Source organism: Rhipicephalus microplus, chromosome 1 (genome assembly GCF_043290135.1).
Source record: "Rhipicephalus microplus isolate Deutch F79 chromosome 1, USDA_Rmic, whole genome shotgun sequence".
Classification (NCBI taxonomy): domain Eukaryota; kingdom Metazoa; phylum Arthropoda; class Arachnida; order Ixodida; family Ixodidae; genus Rhipicephalus; species Rhipicephalus microplus.
Window position 1 is genome coordinate 255,029,270 of NC_134700.1, and position 15,095 is coordinate 255,044,364.

General features: G+C 45.7%; 1 protein-coding gene across 1 annotated transcript in view; it reads left to right on the plus strand.

Annotated features, from left to right (window-relative positions):
* The first annotated feature begins 14,828 nt into the window (after positions 1-14,828).
* Positions 14,829-15,095, plus strand: part of LOC119164609 (arylsulfatase B-like) — a 33,905-nt gene continuing 33,638 nt past the window's right edge. Inside the window, exon 1 of the mRNA XM_075868477.1 lies at positions 14,829-14,933. Coding sequence (XP_075724592.1) covers positions 14,829-14,933 — 105 coding nt within the window. The remainder of the gene's footprint in view (positions 14,934-15,095) is intronic.

The window sequence follows — 15,095 nt, forward strand, 5'->3', positions numbered from 1 at the left end:
ATGGATGGATGGATGGATGGATGGATGGATGGATGGACGCACGGATGAACATATGCATGGACGGACCCACGAACGTACAGACGTATGGATGGATGCACGGATGAACGGACGGATGCACGGATGGACAGATGGACGCACGAATGAACGGAAGCAAGAATGAACGAATGGACTGAAGGAACGGGTTGGCTGATAGAAGCTTAGCCCCACTCATCATCATTCACTCCATGGATATGCTGTGGTTTTTATTACTTATTATACTACAAGTAACGTCCTCTAGTATCGTACCATTTGCATTTTTCAGTGTATAGGCATTTCGTTATATGTACAAGTACCGTCCTCTACGGTCGGTTCAAGAACTAACGGGAGGTGGCTACATACGATTATGGCGGGACCACGCCTTAATTATGGAGCTTCGTTCCTGGGAGAAAGTAATCAAGTTCACGAAGTGCAGTGAGGAACGGCCTTGCTCGCTTATCGTCATCCCTGCCGACGTAGCTTTCAGCGCGCTCACTGGTACGAAAATAGTGCTTAAAGCGTGCGACAAGTCTTTGTAGTTTCGCTCGTACTGGACGCATTCTAAAAGGTTTTGCGGCAGGTGATTCGTGAGACAAAATTGGCAGATCCCACGTACAGGGAGAATCAATGATATGCGTAGCACGAATGAGGAAGGTTAATAAGTTACTTTAAAATCAGCACAACGTTACCAGTTGGAGATAAATTATGCCATTCATGGCTTCCATGTAAAGATTATCATGTTTGGACGGGTCATTTATCTTCGTCATCTATTAACATCAAATGATATCAAATTTTGTATATGTGGAGCTAGCAAAACGGCCGCGAGCGTGTTATGAGTTTAGCATGTAGTCATACTTTACATGACACGCATATCATGATTATCATGTTTGGACGTGTCATTTACCTTCGTCGTCTATTCACGTCACGTGATACCGAATTCGGCCTATGTGGAGCTAGCGAAACGGCCGTGAGCGCATTATGAGCGTGGTACTTTGTCACGTTCTTACATGACATGCTTGTCATGAATATCATGTTTGCATCAGTCATATACTTTCGTCATCCATTCACATTACGTAACACCAAACTTGGTATATGTAGAGCTAGCGAAACGGCTGCGAGCGCATCATAAGCGTGGCATGTAGTCATATGGTTACACGGCACGAAACTCATGATTATCATGTTTACACTAGTCACATACCTTCGTTATCCAATCACGTCCTGTAATACCAAGTTTGGTATAAGTTAAGCTAGCGAAATGGCCGCGAGCGCATCATTAGTGTGGCATGTAGTCATGTTTTACATGACACGCATGTGAAGATTTTCATGTTAGTGTCTGTCGCTTGTGTTCGTCATGCAGCACGTCATACTATACCAGTTTTGCAACATGTCATGTGAACTAACAACCGCAAGAGCAGCAAGATCTTGCGATGTAAAAGATGACATTCATGGCATATAAGTCATGATTTTCATGTTCTGGCTAGTCACTTGGGCTCGTCATACAATCTTGTTATGCCATACCAATATTTGTATTGATACCCTTATTGAAACGGCCAGGAGAGCTGAAAGTTGTAGGTGGCTAGATAGATAGATAGATAGATAGATAGATAGATAGATAGATAGATAGATAGATAGATAGATAGATAGATAGATAGATAGATAGATAGATAGATAGATAGATAGATAGATAGATAGATAAATAGATAGATAGATAGATAGATAGATAGATAGATAGATAGATAGATAGATAGATAGATAGATAGATAGATAGATAGATAGATAGATAGATAGATAGATAGATAGATAGATAGATAGATAGATAGATAGATAGATAGATAGATAGATAGATAGATAGATAGATAGATAGATAGATAGATAGATAGATAGATAGATAGATAGATAGACAGACAGACAGACAGACAGACAGACAGACAGACAGACAGACAGACAGACGGACGGACGGATGGACGGATGGATGGATGCGCTAAAGGTACCCGAAGTGTGCTAAGAAATGCGAAGCATTTTTTAGCAAACCATTTAATGATTATTCACAAAAGTGTTGCAGGGCCTCTTTCATAGTTTTATTCAAGTGAAATGAGGTGTAATTATTGGAATAAGCATGTTGTTGAAAGACTGCCCGCTAAAAAATACCAGGTTTCCTTTGAGAGAGTGAGCGATATAAAAAGGAGATGTAAGATGGCAAAATATACTTTGTCTTGTTTGATACCATTCGTGTGTAAAGGTGAACTGGAAAGTAAAAGAAAAAGCGAGACAATGACTGCGACTAGATACGTTACATGTAAGTCGGGCACTTAGCTCAGACACATTCAAGAATGGCTGAATGGCTCATGTGGCTTTCTGAGCCAATGAGCTCTGAGCAAAGCTTCACTCACGTAAAAAATGGCTAACAAACAAGTGGGGAACACAAGCGAGGAGAAGATGACAGAACAGGCTGACAATTAATTCACCTATTAGCCCATTTCAGCGCTTTGGTTTCACAAGTGTGTCTTACATCTCTCACACTTTCTTCTTATCATAGTGTATGTGGTTGGCGGGGTTGGCGTTGCCGTCTGGGAGCAAAGCAGCTTCCAAATGCACCAAAGGCATATCTGGGCCACCTACTCCTTCGAGCGCGAAAGCACACACCAATGAAGCTGCTGTAGTAAGCGGCACAGAAAGACAATGACGTCAACTAGTGAATCTCATCTAGTTAGTGTTTTGGAGCAGCGAAATGCACGCCAGCGTGAAGTGGAACGCCTTCCCGCGTTTACGACTCAAGTTAGGAATTCTGCTTCTCACGTGCCTTGTGCGCTGCGTGCTCATGCGCTATACGCATGAGCACACTCACAGGTTACCCTATGACTGAGAAGTACACGCCTTGACGTTTCTATCACGAAAAGATGATGCTTTGAAGAAGTGAATATCGAGTGCAATTGTTTATGATATGTTTGTTGCCATCTTTGCACACGAATCACCATATGACGTTCCCAGGTTTTCACCGTCGGGATATAAATGTTCCACTTCGCGTAAGCGTGGAAGCATTGTCCTCAAACAATGATAGCAGCCATACCTCAGTATACCTTGTGCAAGCTCTCATGTACGTATTATGAAGTCTTGGTTTGGAAGACCTTTATTAGGCCCGAGGAACCGGCAGCCGACAGCTGAGAAGAACGAACCAAGATGATGATGCTACGTGACAACGATGAGGATGCATGAGCAACACATGATAATGATGATAATGTACAGATGAAGAGGATTGGTATACTAAATGCCCACACTGATTCCCCCCCACGTGAAAGCGGCCAGCCTGGCCGCGGCAAGTCAAGGGGACAAAGAACGTCGCATGAAGGGCTTCATACGGGAGACATGGACGACCTCAGTAGTTCGATAACGGCGATCTGCTGGGGCTACAAGTGGCGTCACGCGATAATTCACTGGTGAAGTTTCTTCAAGAACTGTGTACGGCCCGATAAATCGTGGCTGGAATTTGTCGCACAAACCAGGTGTGCGAATAGGCGTCAAAAGGAGCACTTCGTCTCCAGGTTGAAAGGATACAGCACAATGCGATTCATCATAAACCAGCTTTCTGTCTTGCTGTCGGGCTTCAGTGTTCATACGAGCACGTTGGCGGCTCTCTGCGAGCCGTAAAACGTATTCCTCTGAAGAGGATGGAGATGAATCCACATGGCAGGTAAAGAAAGAGACGTCCAGGAAAGAAGTAGGGGAGCGTCCATAAACTAGGGAAAATGGTGAGTAGCCAGTTGTCCGCTGAATAGCCGTATTGTAGGCGAAAGTGACGAATGGTAGAACTATATCCCAGTTCTTGTGGTCTGGTTGAATGTAGGCGGCGATCATGTCAGCAAGAGTGCGGTGGAATCGCTCAGTGAGGCCGTTAGTTTGGGGATGATAACTAGAGGCAGTCTTGTGAGTTGTGCCAGAGGCGCGAAGAAGTTCGTTCACTAGTTGTGAAAGGAAGGCCCTTCCACGGTCGCTGAGCAATACACGTGGAGCACCATGACGCAGTATAATGGCTCGGAGGATGAAGTCGGCAATTTCAGAAGCTGAACCGGTAGTGACGGATGCCGTCTCGGCGTAGCGCGTCTAATGGTCAACGGCTGTTACTATCCATCGGTTTCCAGCAGCACTGACTGGAAGGGGGCCATAAAGATCGATGCCTACAACTTCGAATGGTGTGGCCGGGCACGGAAGAGGCTGTAGTGTACCGGCTGGAGCAGATGTGGGTAGTTTTCTACATTGGCAGGTAGTGCAGCACCCAACGTACCGAGCTACACTAGTGGTAATACCTGGCCAATAAAACCGACTTCGAAGGCGATCGTAGGTTTTGTGGTAACCAAGGTGACCAGCCGTCGGATGGTCATAAAGTGCTCTGAGGACTTCGGACCGAAGCGATCGGGGTAGAACGGGAACCCAGCGCTGACCGTCAGGATGGTAAATTTTGCGGTACAGCACCGAGTTGTCCAGCTTAAACTGCGAAAGTTGGTGACGGAGCCTCGCATTAGGTGGACGGGAACTGCCAGTGAGGTAGCCAATAATACGTCGAAGGTATAGGTCAGTTAGCTGACGAGAAGAAAAATCGTACGGGTCGTCCGAAGGCAGCTGGTCCGTAGAGGCGAGAGAGGAAACCGCCGTAGACGTGGACTCCGAGGGTGTGTTGTGCAAAGTGATTGCGGAAACGCTGAGGGGAGCCGCTGGTAGTGGGCAGCGAGAAAGAGCATCGGCGTTGCTATGCTTTCTGCCACACTTGTATACGATGGAAAAATCATACTTTTGTAGGCGTAGAATCCAGCGGCCGAGGTGTCCCGACAAGTTCTTGAGTGTCGAAAGCCAACATAAAGCGTGGTGGTCGGTCACAATGGTGAAATGGCGGCCGTGAAGATAGGGACGAAATTTCTGCATTGACCAAACGATGGTGAGGCACCCCTTCTCGGTGATCGTGTAGTTCCTCTCGGCTGCGGAGAGGACGTTGCTGGCGTACGCAACGACTCGCTCTCGCGAAGAGTTCTCGCGCTGGAGGAGGACGGCTCCTAAACCGTGGCCGCTAGCGTCTGTATGGAGGAAGGTCGGTGCACCATCGTGAAAATGAGAAAGTACAGGATCGGTCGTGAGGGCACTCTTCAACCTGTCGAAAGCCGATTCACATTCCTGAGACCACTGAAAGGGCGCACCAGACGCAAGTAGCTTATGGAGTGGTGCGGCTATGGAGGCAAAGTTTTGTATGAATCGCCGAAAGTAAGAGGCGAGACCAAGGAAACTTCGCAAATCTTTCGGCTTGTCAGGGCGAGGGAAGCGAAGCACCGCAGCAGTTTTCTCAGGGTCTGGACGAATTCCGTCCTTGCTCACAACATGACCGAGGACCTTGATAGATCTGCTGGCGAAATGGCACTTCTTGGTGTTAATTTGAAGACCAGCGCCCGCAAGGCAAGTCAGGACCTCGTCCAAGCGTTGCAGATGTTGAGGAAACGTCGATGAAAAGACAACAATGTCATCGAGGTAACATAGGCAAGTCTTCCATTTCAGGCCACGCAGCACGGTGTCAATCAAGCGCTCAAAAGTTGCGGGCGCATTGCATAGACCAAACGGCATAACATTGAATTCGTATAGGCCGTCCGGGGTTGCAAACGCAGTTTTTTCTTTGTCATCTTCGTGCATGGGGATTTGCCAATAGCCGGAACGCAAGTCGAGGCTTGAAAAGAATTCAGCACCTTGTAAGGAGTCGAGGGCGTCGTCGATACGTGGCATGGGGTATACGTCCTTCCTAGTGATCTTATTGAGTGCTCGGTAATAGATGCAAAATCGTACGGGACCGTCTTTTTTACGCACCAGAACCACTGGAGACGACCAAGGACTGGTTGAGGGTCGGATTATCTCCCGTTGCAGCATATCGTCTACGTTTTCCTCAATGATTTTTCGTTCGGCTAGGGAGACGCGGTACGGACGACGATGCACAATGGATGTTCCATCGGTCTGAATACGATGTGCTGTAGCAGTTGTCTGACTCAGGCTGGATGAATGAACGTCAAAAGAGTTTGCATGCTTTTGCAACAAATCAAGCAGCTGCTGCTTCTGCGAGTCTGTCAAGTCCTTGTTGATGGCTGCTGTAAAGGCCGAGGAAGCAGCATGATCTCCAGGATGGCCTTTAGGGGAGGCAGGGGTAAGAGGCACGACGCACGCAGGCTCCAGATCGGCAACGCAGGCGACAGTAGTGCCCCGCGGCAGTAAAGTTTTATCTGGTGTGGTGTTCGTAGCAGCGAGGACAGCTGATCCATTGTTGAAGCGAGCCACACCTGATGCGAGAGCTATGCCTTTATTAAGGCAACGGGGCGATGGAGTGACCAAAATGTCACCAGAGTCCACGTCGTTGGACAAAACTGTGACTAATTGATGTTCATTTGGGGGTAACTCGATGTCTACAGCAGCGATGAGTCGAAGTGGCCTGTAGGTTTCGTCACTAAGCAAGTGGCCTGTGTCAGTAAGATGGACGACACATTGTGCACAACAAATAGCCGCGGAAGCGGATGAAAGAAAGTCCCAGCCTAAAATGAGTTCGTGGGAGCACGGGGATGGCACAGCGAATTGTATATGATGAAGAATGTCGTCGATTAGCACACGGGCAGTACAGAGAGCGGAAGGGTGAATCATTGTTCCCTGGGCTGTAACCAGTGTTGGTCCATCATAAGGCGTCGTGACTTTTCGAAGAAGGGTACACAAATCAGCACGAATAATAGAAAACCCAGCCGCAGTGTCCACCAAAGCATTAACGTCCACTCCCTCAACTGAGACTGCAATCATATTGTAAGGGCGCGCTGGAGGAATTGGAGTACTGTGTTAGAATGCAGTTTGTCCTCCAAAAACTGCATCGCTTAGTTTTCCGGACGCCGATCAGAAGCGAGGGAAGCAGGCTGAAGAGGAGGAGAGGAGCGACGGTAGGGCGATGGTGAACGGCGTCTGGTTGATCGATGACTACTGCGCAGTTCACCGGATGCTGGCGGAGATGGAGACCGACGCGGCGGTGACGAATAACGACGGCCCTGGTACAAGGCTACTGCGGTATAGTCTCGTTCGCGTATGTCATAACCTCGGTGCTCATCTTGATGGCGCTTGCGGCAAAAGCGTGAAATGTGACCACGATAGCCGCAATAATAGCACGTAGGGCGAGTCGATCGATAAGGAGGGTAGTAGCTTGTGTTAGATGCACCGGGAGAGAGAGAGCAGTGAGAGGGACAGATGATGGCTCATGCGGTGGTGATGGAAAGCTCGTGGGAAAGCTTCTGGGAGGTGCGGCAGCAACCGACGCGTACGTTCGTGGCGGCGACGTCGAGCTGACGGTGCCTGATGGTGCGGCGACGGCATGCGAGAACGATGGGAGAGTACGAGCGACAGTGGGCTGCAGGTGGGCCATGTGGGTCATGGACGCGAGCTCCTCCCTGATGACATCCCGCAATGACGTTGAAGAAGACTGAATGGGACACACTGAAGGTAGTGTGAATCCCATTGATTCTAATTCTTCGCGTATAATCACCCTTATTGTGTCTCGTAGGTTTGGATCCGCCGTAATACGGGCCGCGTCACTGTCCGGTTGTTGGCGCATAGACTCGAGTTCTTCGAGGCGCTGACAGGTTGTCGCAACGTCAGCAACGGTAGCCGGATTTTGGATTGCAAGGGAATTGAATGCGACGGGTGCAATCCCCTTAAGAAGCTGGCGTACCTTGTCTGACTCTGTATTGGGGTTTCAACCCGGCGGCAAAGTGAAAGGACATCATCGATGTAGGATGTATACGACTCCCCGATGGGCTGTTTCCGAGCCGCGAGAGCTTTCTTTGCGAGAGCCGAACGAACAGTCGGTGTGCCAAAGACATGGCGAAGCTGATCTTTGAAGGCTGACCAGTCGGGGATGTCGATGAAGTGGTTGAGGAACCACGTCTTCGCGACACCCGTGAGGTAGAATGACACGTAAGCGAGTTTGTAGGTGTTATCCCACCGGTTAGCAGCACCGACACGTTCGAAATCGTCCAGCCATTCCTCCACATCTTCCCCGCGCATACCAGCGAAGGGATGGGGCTCACGCTGGAGGCTGTTAATGACGTGAAAAGGCGCGGCACGCGGTGGCGGAGTGGGAACGGTTGCAGCACCGACCTCTTCTAGGTGCGACATATTTTTGGACGCCTGGCCCAAGCGGCGACCTGAACGTAGCTCCAGGGGGTAGAGTGGTCGAGAGGATGGCGAGGGATCTAACAGCACGCTCCACCACGTATGAAGTCTTGGTTTGGAAGACCTTTATTAGGCCTGAGGAACCGGCAGCCGACAGCTGAGAAGAACGAACCAAGATGATGATGCTACGTGACAACGATGAGGATGCATGAGCAACACATGATAATGATGATAATGTATGGATGAAGAGGATTGGTATACTAAATGCCCACAGTATGTACAATAAACAATCAACCACTTCTGGTAATACAATGTTCACTCTCGTGTCCCACTAACTACCGTGAAATCATTCTTTTTTTTCTTTTTTTTGGAATGATAACGACGACAAGAATAACCATGTCACGCATCGAAGCTAACTACTTGAACAGCGAATATTTGAAAAATAATCCTAACAGTCAACGCGGGGAGCTGAAAATCGCATCGAACTAGAACAGGTTGTGTCCTTTTCTCATCACGTTTTAACTCTTTGTGAGGCTGCACTTCCAAAAGGATACTTTTGGCTTGAAATTTACAGAACATTTATGATCACATAATAAATTGAATGACACACTTTTTGAAGAGTTCGCAGAAAAAGCTCACAGAAAAAGATGGTTACATATATGTACCGCTGTCTTTAACGTGACATGAAAGGTGGCATATATGAGTACCGCTGTTTTACGGCAGTACTAATAAACGTTTTGAACAGGAATTTTTCTTACAACTATATGAAGATGGTTATCTTTCGAATATTCTTAAGCGTTCAATGCACTGTAGAACTCAATATTTAACGAATACTAGCGCGACTATAATTAGGACGAGAAAGGAAAGATAGACTACAACGCTGACTCGTAACTAAATTTTGATTCCGAGAAGAAGCAGATTAAATAGCATCCGAAAGTACTAACAAAACAAGCAGCCAACGCGCATGCACAAGGTAACAAAAGAAACAACAAAAGTCTATGCGGCTGGTGAGAAAAGGATACGTGACGCATTATATTTGTGAGGTATGACACTTATGCATATGATTGTGCCAACGAAGGCTGACTCATACAATTGTCAACTTTCAGTGACACGTAGAACGCCTCCTGGATCTCATGTGAGCGCATGGTCTCTGTGGCTATGCAAAAGCTCCGTTTTATCAAAAGCAGGTGTACAAGCAATTCTTTGACAACGAATGACCAAATGAGAACTTGCGCTGTTTTTTTTTTTACATTTCGGGCATGCTGCTGTATTCTGATGTTATTGTGCCTACTAGTTCGCCCAATGCAAAGCTTGTTGAAGCAAGAATATGGAGTTTTGTATACTGCATTGGTTCGACAATCTACGAACTTATTTCTGTGTTTTACCACGCAGTTTCGCCGTTTGTCATGTTTTACCCCGTTTAACTTCCTGCACAGCTAGACATACCTGTAAACTAGTGGTTTGGAAAAGCAGTAGGTGCATAAACATCCGAATCCAGAGGCATGCGCGCAGTGTAAAAACAGCATAGGTTCCTATTTGGCCATTGAGTGTCGAAGAATTGCTTCTAAACCTGGTTTTGAGAGAACGAAAATGTTGCGTTGCCATGGAGACCAGCGCTCACGTAAGATGATGGAGATGTTCTACATGTCACTGGAAGGTGACAGTTGTCTCTGTCAGCTTTCGTTAGCACAGTCATATGCAGAAGTGTCATACCTCACGGATGGCTTGCGTCACGTTCTTGTCTCATCAACTACACAGACTTTTGTTGTTTGTTTTGCATGTGTGATGGTTCCTTGCTATTTAGTATTTACATGCTATTTATTCCGCTTCATTTCGGAACAAAATTCAGTTGTGAGTCAGCGCTGCAGTCAGTCTTCTCCTTGTCGTCGTCGTTTTTGTGGCACCAGTATTCGTTCAAGATGGGAGCACACCGACTCACCCGATTGACCATTCTGATGGCCCGTGGAACTTGATACTTACTGCAATGATAGCAACTGTGTATTTATGTCAAGCCCCCGCGAAGGTGACCTGCGACGCGTCTACGGATCTGCCTACGCGATTTGGTGAGTACAATAATGAACTGTTCCTAAACTGCACAGTGATTGACGCCGCACGTGCAAATAAACCATCCGCTACAATAAACATTGAAATACTGCCTGTGTACAACTGAACGCCAGCGAGCACGCGACGTGACGTGGTGCGCGTCACGTCGCATGAAATGAACGCCAGCGAGCACGCGCACCGCGTCACGTCGAAATGTATTGGCACCTTGACTCTGGCATGTAGTCATGTTCTCACATGACACGCATCTCATGATTATTATGTTGGCACCAGTCACATACCTTCGACATTCATTGGCGTCACGTAATACCAACTTCTGCATACGTGAAGCAAGCGAAATGGCCGTGAGCGCATCATCAGTGCGGCATGTATTCATGTTGTAACATGACACGCATGTCGTGATTATCATGTTTAAATGTGTCATTTAGCTATGTCGTTCGTTCGCGTCACGTAATACCGAGTTTTGTACATGAGAAGCTAGCGAAACGGCCGCGAGCGCATCGTGAGCGTAGCGTGTAGTCATGTTGTTACATGACACGCGTCCCATGTTTATCATGTTTGCACCAGTATCATACCGTCGTCATTCATTCACGTACTGTAATACCAAAATTGTTATATGTCACACTAGCGAAATGGCCGCGAGCGCATCATGAGCGTGACATGTAGTCATGTTGTTACATGACACGCATGTCATAATTTTCATGTTAGGGTCTGTCGCTTGTGTTCGCCATGCAGTCAGGCCATACCATACCGGTTTCGCAACATGCCATGTAAAGGAAACTACCGCAAAAGCTGCAGCACCTTGAAATCTAAATCATGACATTCATGACATACATATCATAATTTTCATGTTATGACTCGTCAAATATGTTCTTCATACAGTCATGTTATGCCATGCTAAGTTTGGTATCGATACCATTATCGAAACGGCCACGAGAACTAAATGTCATAGGCGTATAGATAGATAGATAGATAGATAGATAGATAGATAGATAGATAGATAGATAGATAGATAGATAGATAGATAGATAGATAGATAGATAGATAGATAGATAGATAGATAGATAGATAGATAGATAGATAGATAGATAGATAGATAGATAGATAGATAGATAGATAGATAGATAGATAGATAGATAGATAGATAGATAGATAGATAGATAGATAGATACGCTCCAAGTCGCCGAAGTTCACTAAAAAATGCTTCGCATTTAAAAACATGTCTAGGTGACGCCAATGCCGATGCGTTCTTCGTGATGAGCGACACATGAAACTAGGTATGTAGCTACGTCTAAGCAAACATATCTGAAGAGAGTCAGCAGACCCACTCACCATTAGAAGCTAAAGCATCGCGCTGTTAACATCCGGAACGCGAGCTCAATTTTCGGTTTCACTGGTTACATTTAGATGAAGCAAACTCCAAGAACACCAGTGTATTTAGATATAGGAACATGTTAAAGATGCTCACAAGTTAAAAAAAATTCAAAGTCCACCACCAAAGCATTTCTCGTAGCCCTATCGTGGTGTTGGTGCGGGAATGACCACATATTATATTTACTGTAAAACTTGAAGTTTAAATGTAGTGTGACGAAAACAAGACAAACAAGTTTTTGTAGGCGTGATAGCGTTCTATATACATCGAAAGAGATTTTCGCTTTTTGTTATATAAAAGTGGCAGCGTCCCTTATGCACTCACCGAAGACGTCTGGGTAGCGAAAACCATCTTGTTACTATTCTAAGTCAATTGGATTGATCTTTCCCCGACACCTTCCAAAAGCTTTCTGCTCCTAACGAAGCTTTGCATGGCCTCCAAGATTGGAGGCGCATCACCTGGTTTTGCACTGCCTTCGTGATCGGTAGTTGTGACGCTCTGTGATGACATCTTGAGACGTTACTTCGATCACGTGGCTTCAGTGTCACGACGTTGCGTATTTCGCATATATTGGCAATCTGTGACGTCATGACCACGTTATATGGTGACGTCATCGCGTGATGATGATTTGTTTTTTGCGTCACTCTTGTTGACGCCGCCGTCGGGGGACGCCCACGTGGGACACCGGGCAATTTTCGAGATTAATGAGGCATCGATGGGTTTTGTCTCAACAGTTAACTTAATTTTCTCTTACAGTCAGAATCAGCATCTGCAGATTCTGCAGATGCAGGAGCACGCAGATGCAGATTCTGCAGAAGCATTGTACCCCATGCCGCGTGTTGTATAATAGTCGGTAATCCGTCCATTTGATAAGCAGTGACTCCACTGAAGTGGGAAGTGGTTATGATGCTCCAATGCCAACCTGAAGGTCATGGACTCGAACCCTCTTGCAGCGGTCGCATTTAGGTGTAGGCGAAATGCTAGAGGCCCATGCGCTGTGCGTTGTCGGTGCATGTTAAAAAAACACCCCATTGTCAAAATTTCAGAGCCCTCCCCATTACGGTACCTCTCGTAATCGTATCATGTTTTTGAGACGTAAAATCCCAGGTAATATTATTACTCCAAAGCGGTAATACGGAAACATGCACTTAAGCTGTCTCTTGATGCCTATACGTCCATGAACGCCCATTTGAATAAGTTTTATTTTCTGGAGCATTATGGGCACTTATTTTCTACGTTGTATGTTAGCGATCTCTTTTTTGTTGTTGTTGTTCTTGGGATGTTTAATGCTACATAAGGTGTGAGGTTCCGCAAGGAAAGATGGTCGATATCTGATCGCAGAAAAAAAAAATGTTTTCCAATCCAACACATGTTCAATAGCTTCTAAACTGTCCCCGTGTCTTTTCCTTCCGTAAAGATCGACGTTTCTTATGAAGCGTGTAAATATAATGCATTGTTCATAAGTGAATAAAATGTAAGAGGAGCTCCAGGATGTGAAGCTTCGTTAAAATCCGCATATTGTTTTGTTGTTAATGCTTGAATGGGAAGGCTAATGAGCAAGTTATACAATATCCGTGCTTGCAAAATATCGCAACTTAAAAAAAAAATGTCCATACGTGTGCTAGGCAGAAGGTTCCAAAATAATTATTGTGGTTCGAATAAACATTCTTCTTACGAATGTCTAATCTTGAACGTTTTTGTAAGTTTATCATTTATATGGGTATAGTGCACCACGACAAGGACACAAAAGAGAGAGAGACACACACACACACACAGTATTAACTTGCAACTGATGTTATATTTGCGATCACACATGCTATTTATACAATAACAGCAGACCAATAAAACCTGGAAATGATCATGTGAAGATACTGGAGGCGGAAATGTCGTAGGCCCGTGTGCTCAGATTTGGGTGCATGTTAAAGAACCCCAGGTGGTCGAAATTTCCAGAGCCCTCCACTACGGCGTCTCTCATAATCATATAATGGTTTTGGGACGTTAAACATCACAAATCAATCAATCAATCAAATCATGTTAAGATACAGCAGAGCTCATGCGCGCATAGTAACCGATTGCGACAAATTCCGCCCGCCAACGTCAAAGTGAAGTTTCTAGATACTTCTTTTCTTTAGCTGACAAAGCTGTGGAAGCCACACTCACACAAGTCAAGTCAAGTCAAGATCCTTCACGACACTTACACAGTTTAGGCATGTTCTCGTTTTCTTCGTTCTGCATGTACACAGCAAAAAGAAGAAAAGAAGAAGAAGAACCTGCCAAGCCTACCATCCAAAAACAAGTGGTCTGTTTCAGGTACGTATTGTTGGTACTGGTATTTTGTATGGTGGGATAGTTTTTGATTTTACAATTGATAACGTGCGTGCTTGTGACCTGCTTGCCTTATTCGATGCTGATTTTCTTAGAAGCAACCTAAAAGAAAGAAGCTAATATTTGAGCTGCAGGAAGAAACACGCGAGTCATCTAACTTTCGAAGAAATGAAGATTGTCTGACATTGCGCTCGGTTGTCATGTTATGAGCGGAAAATTGAAGAATATAGAAGAAGCGTTACAATGAAGTCGTATCAGTGTCTCACCCGCCTTGCGCCCTAAATGTATCGACTTTACTTCCATCAAGTATTTGGGCGAGAGTGTTCGATACCTCATCGAAGGTGAAAAGTAGCCGTCAGCGTCGGCGGCGCCAACAAAGGGGATTTTTTTTAAAAATGATCGCGTGATGACGTTAATCTATGGTGCCATCATGACTTCACATGTTGCAAACATATATGAAATAATCACGACACTATCTTGACGTCATACGTAAAAAGCTTTCGTGTGGGATCAATACAGTAGACCGAGGAGAAAAGGATGGTTTTCTCCTCGTAATCGTCTTAGTAGGAAACCCTGAGAATGTTGTGCAACTACGATGGAAAATTCCGTAAACACATGGTGTGTCCCCTAACCGACGTTTCGAGAAGTGGACTTGTCTGCTTCAAAAAGCAGGCAAGCCTTATAGACTTGATAAAGACAAGTCCAAGTTCCCCTTTCTGTTTTTTTTTACAATGTAAAAGTGTCATATTAAGAACATAATATGTTATAATTTTATATTATATTATGGTATATTGTTTTATAATAGTGTAAGAAGTACGGCCAACTCTGCGCAACACGATCTCACGGATCGTCCGTATTGCAGTTTGTCGTCCGCCACCGGAGACCGAACATGTCCCGCACGCTGCAGTGTTGTACAGCTTGGGTCACGCTCTTGCTCTCCTTGACACGAGCAGCACAGCCACCAAACATCGTAATGATCCTCGCCGATGACCTGGTAACTAAGCCGAACATGGCTGCACTGATCGTCGCTGTGTATATCATGAAGAGACAAATTACAAAGACGAGAAAACATACAACAAGCGTCTTTGTACTAGGATCTTTGCGCTACACCATGAACTTCAGCGAACACCAACTATAGCACAACACGTCCGCCTGC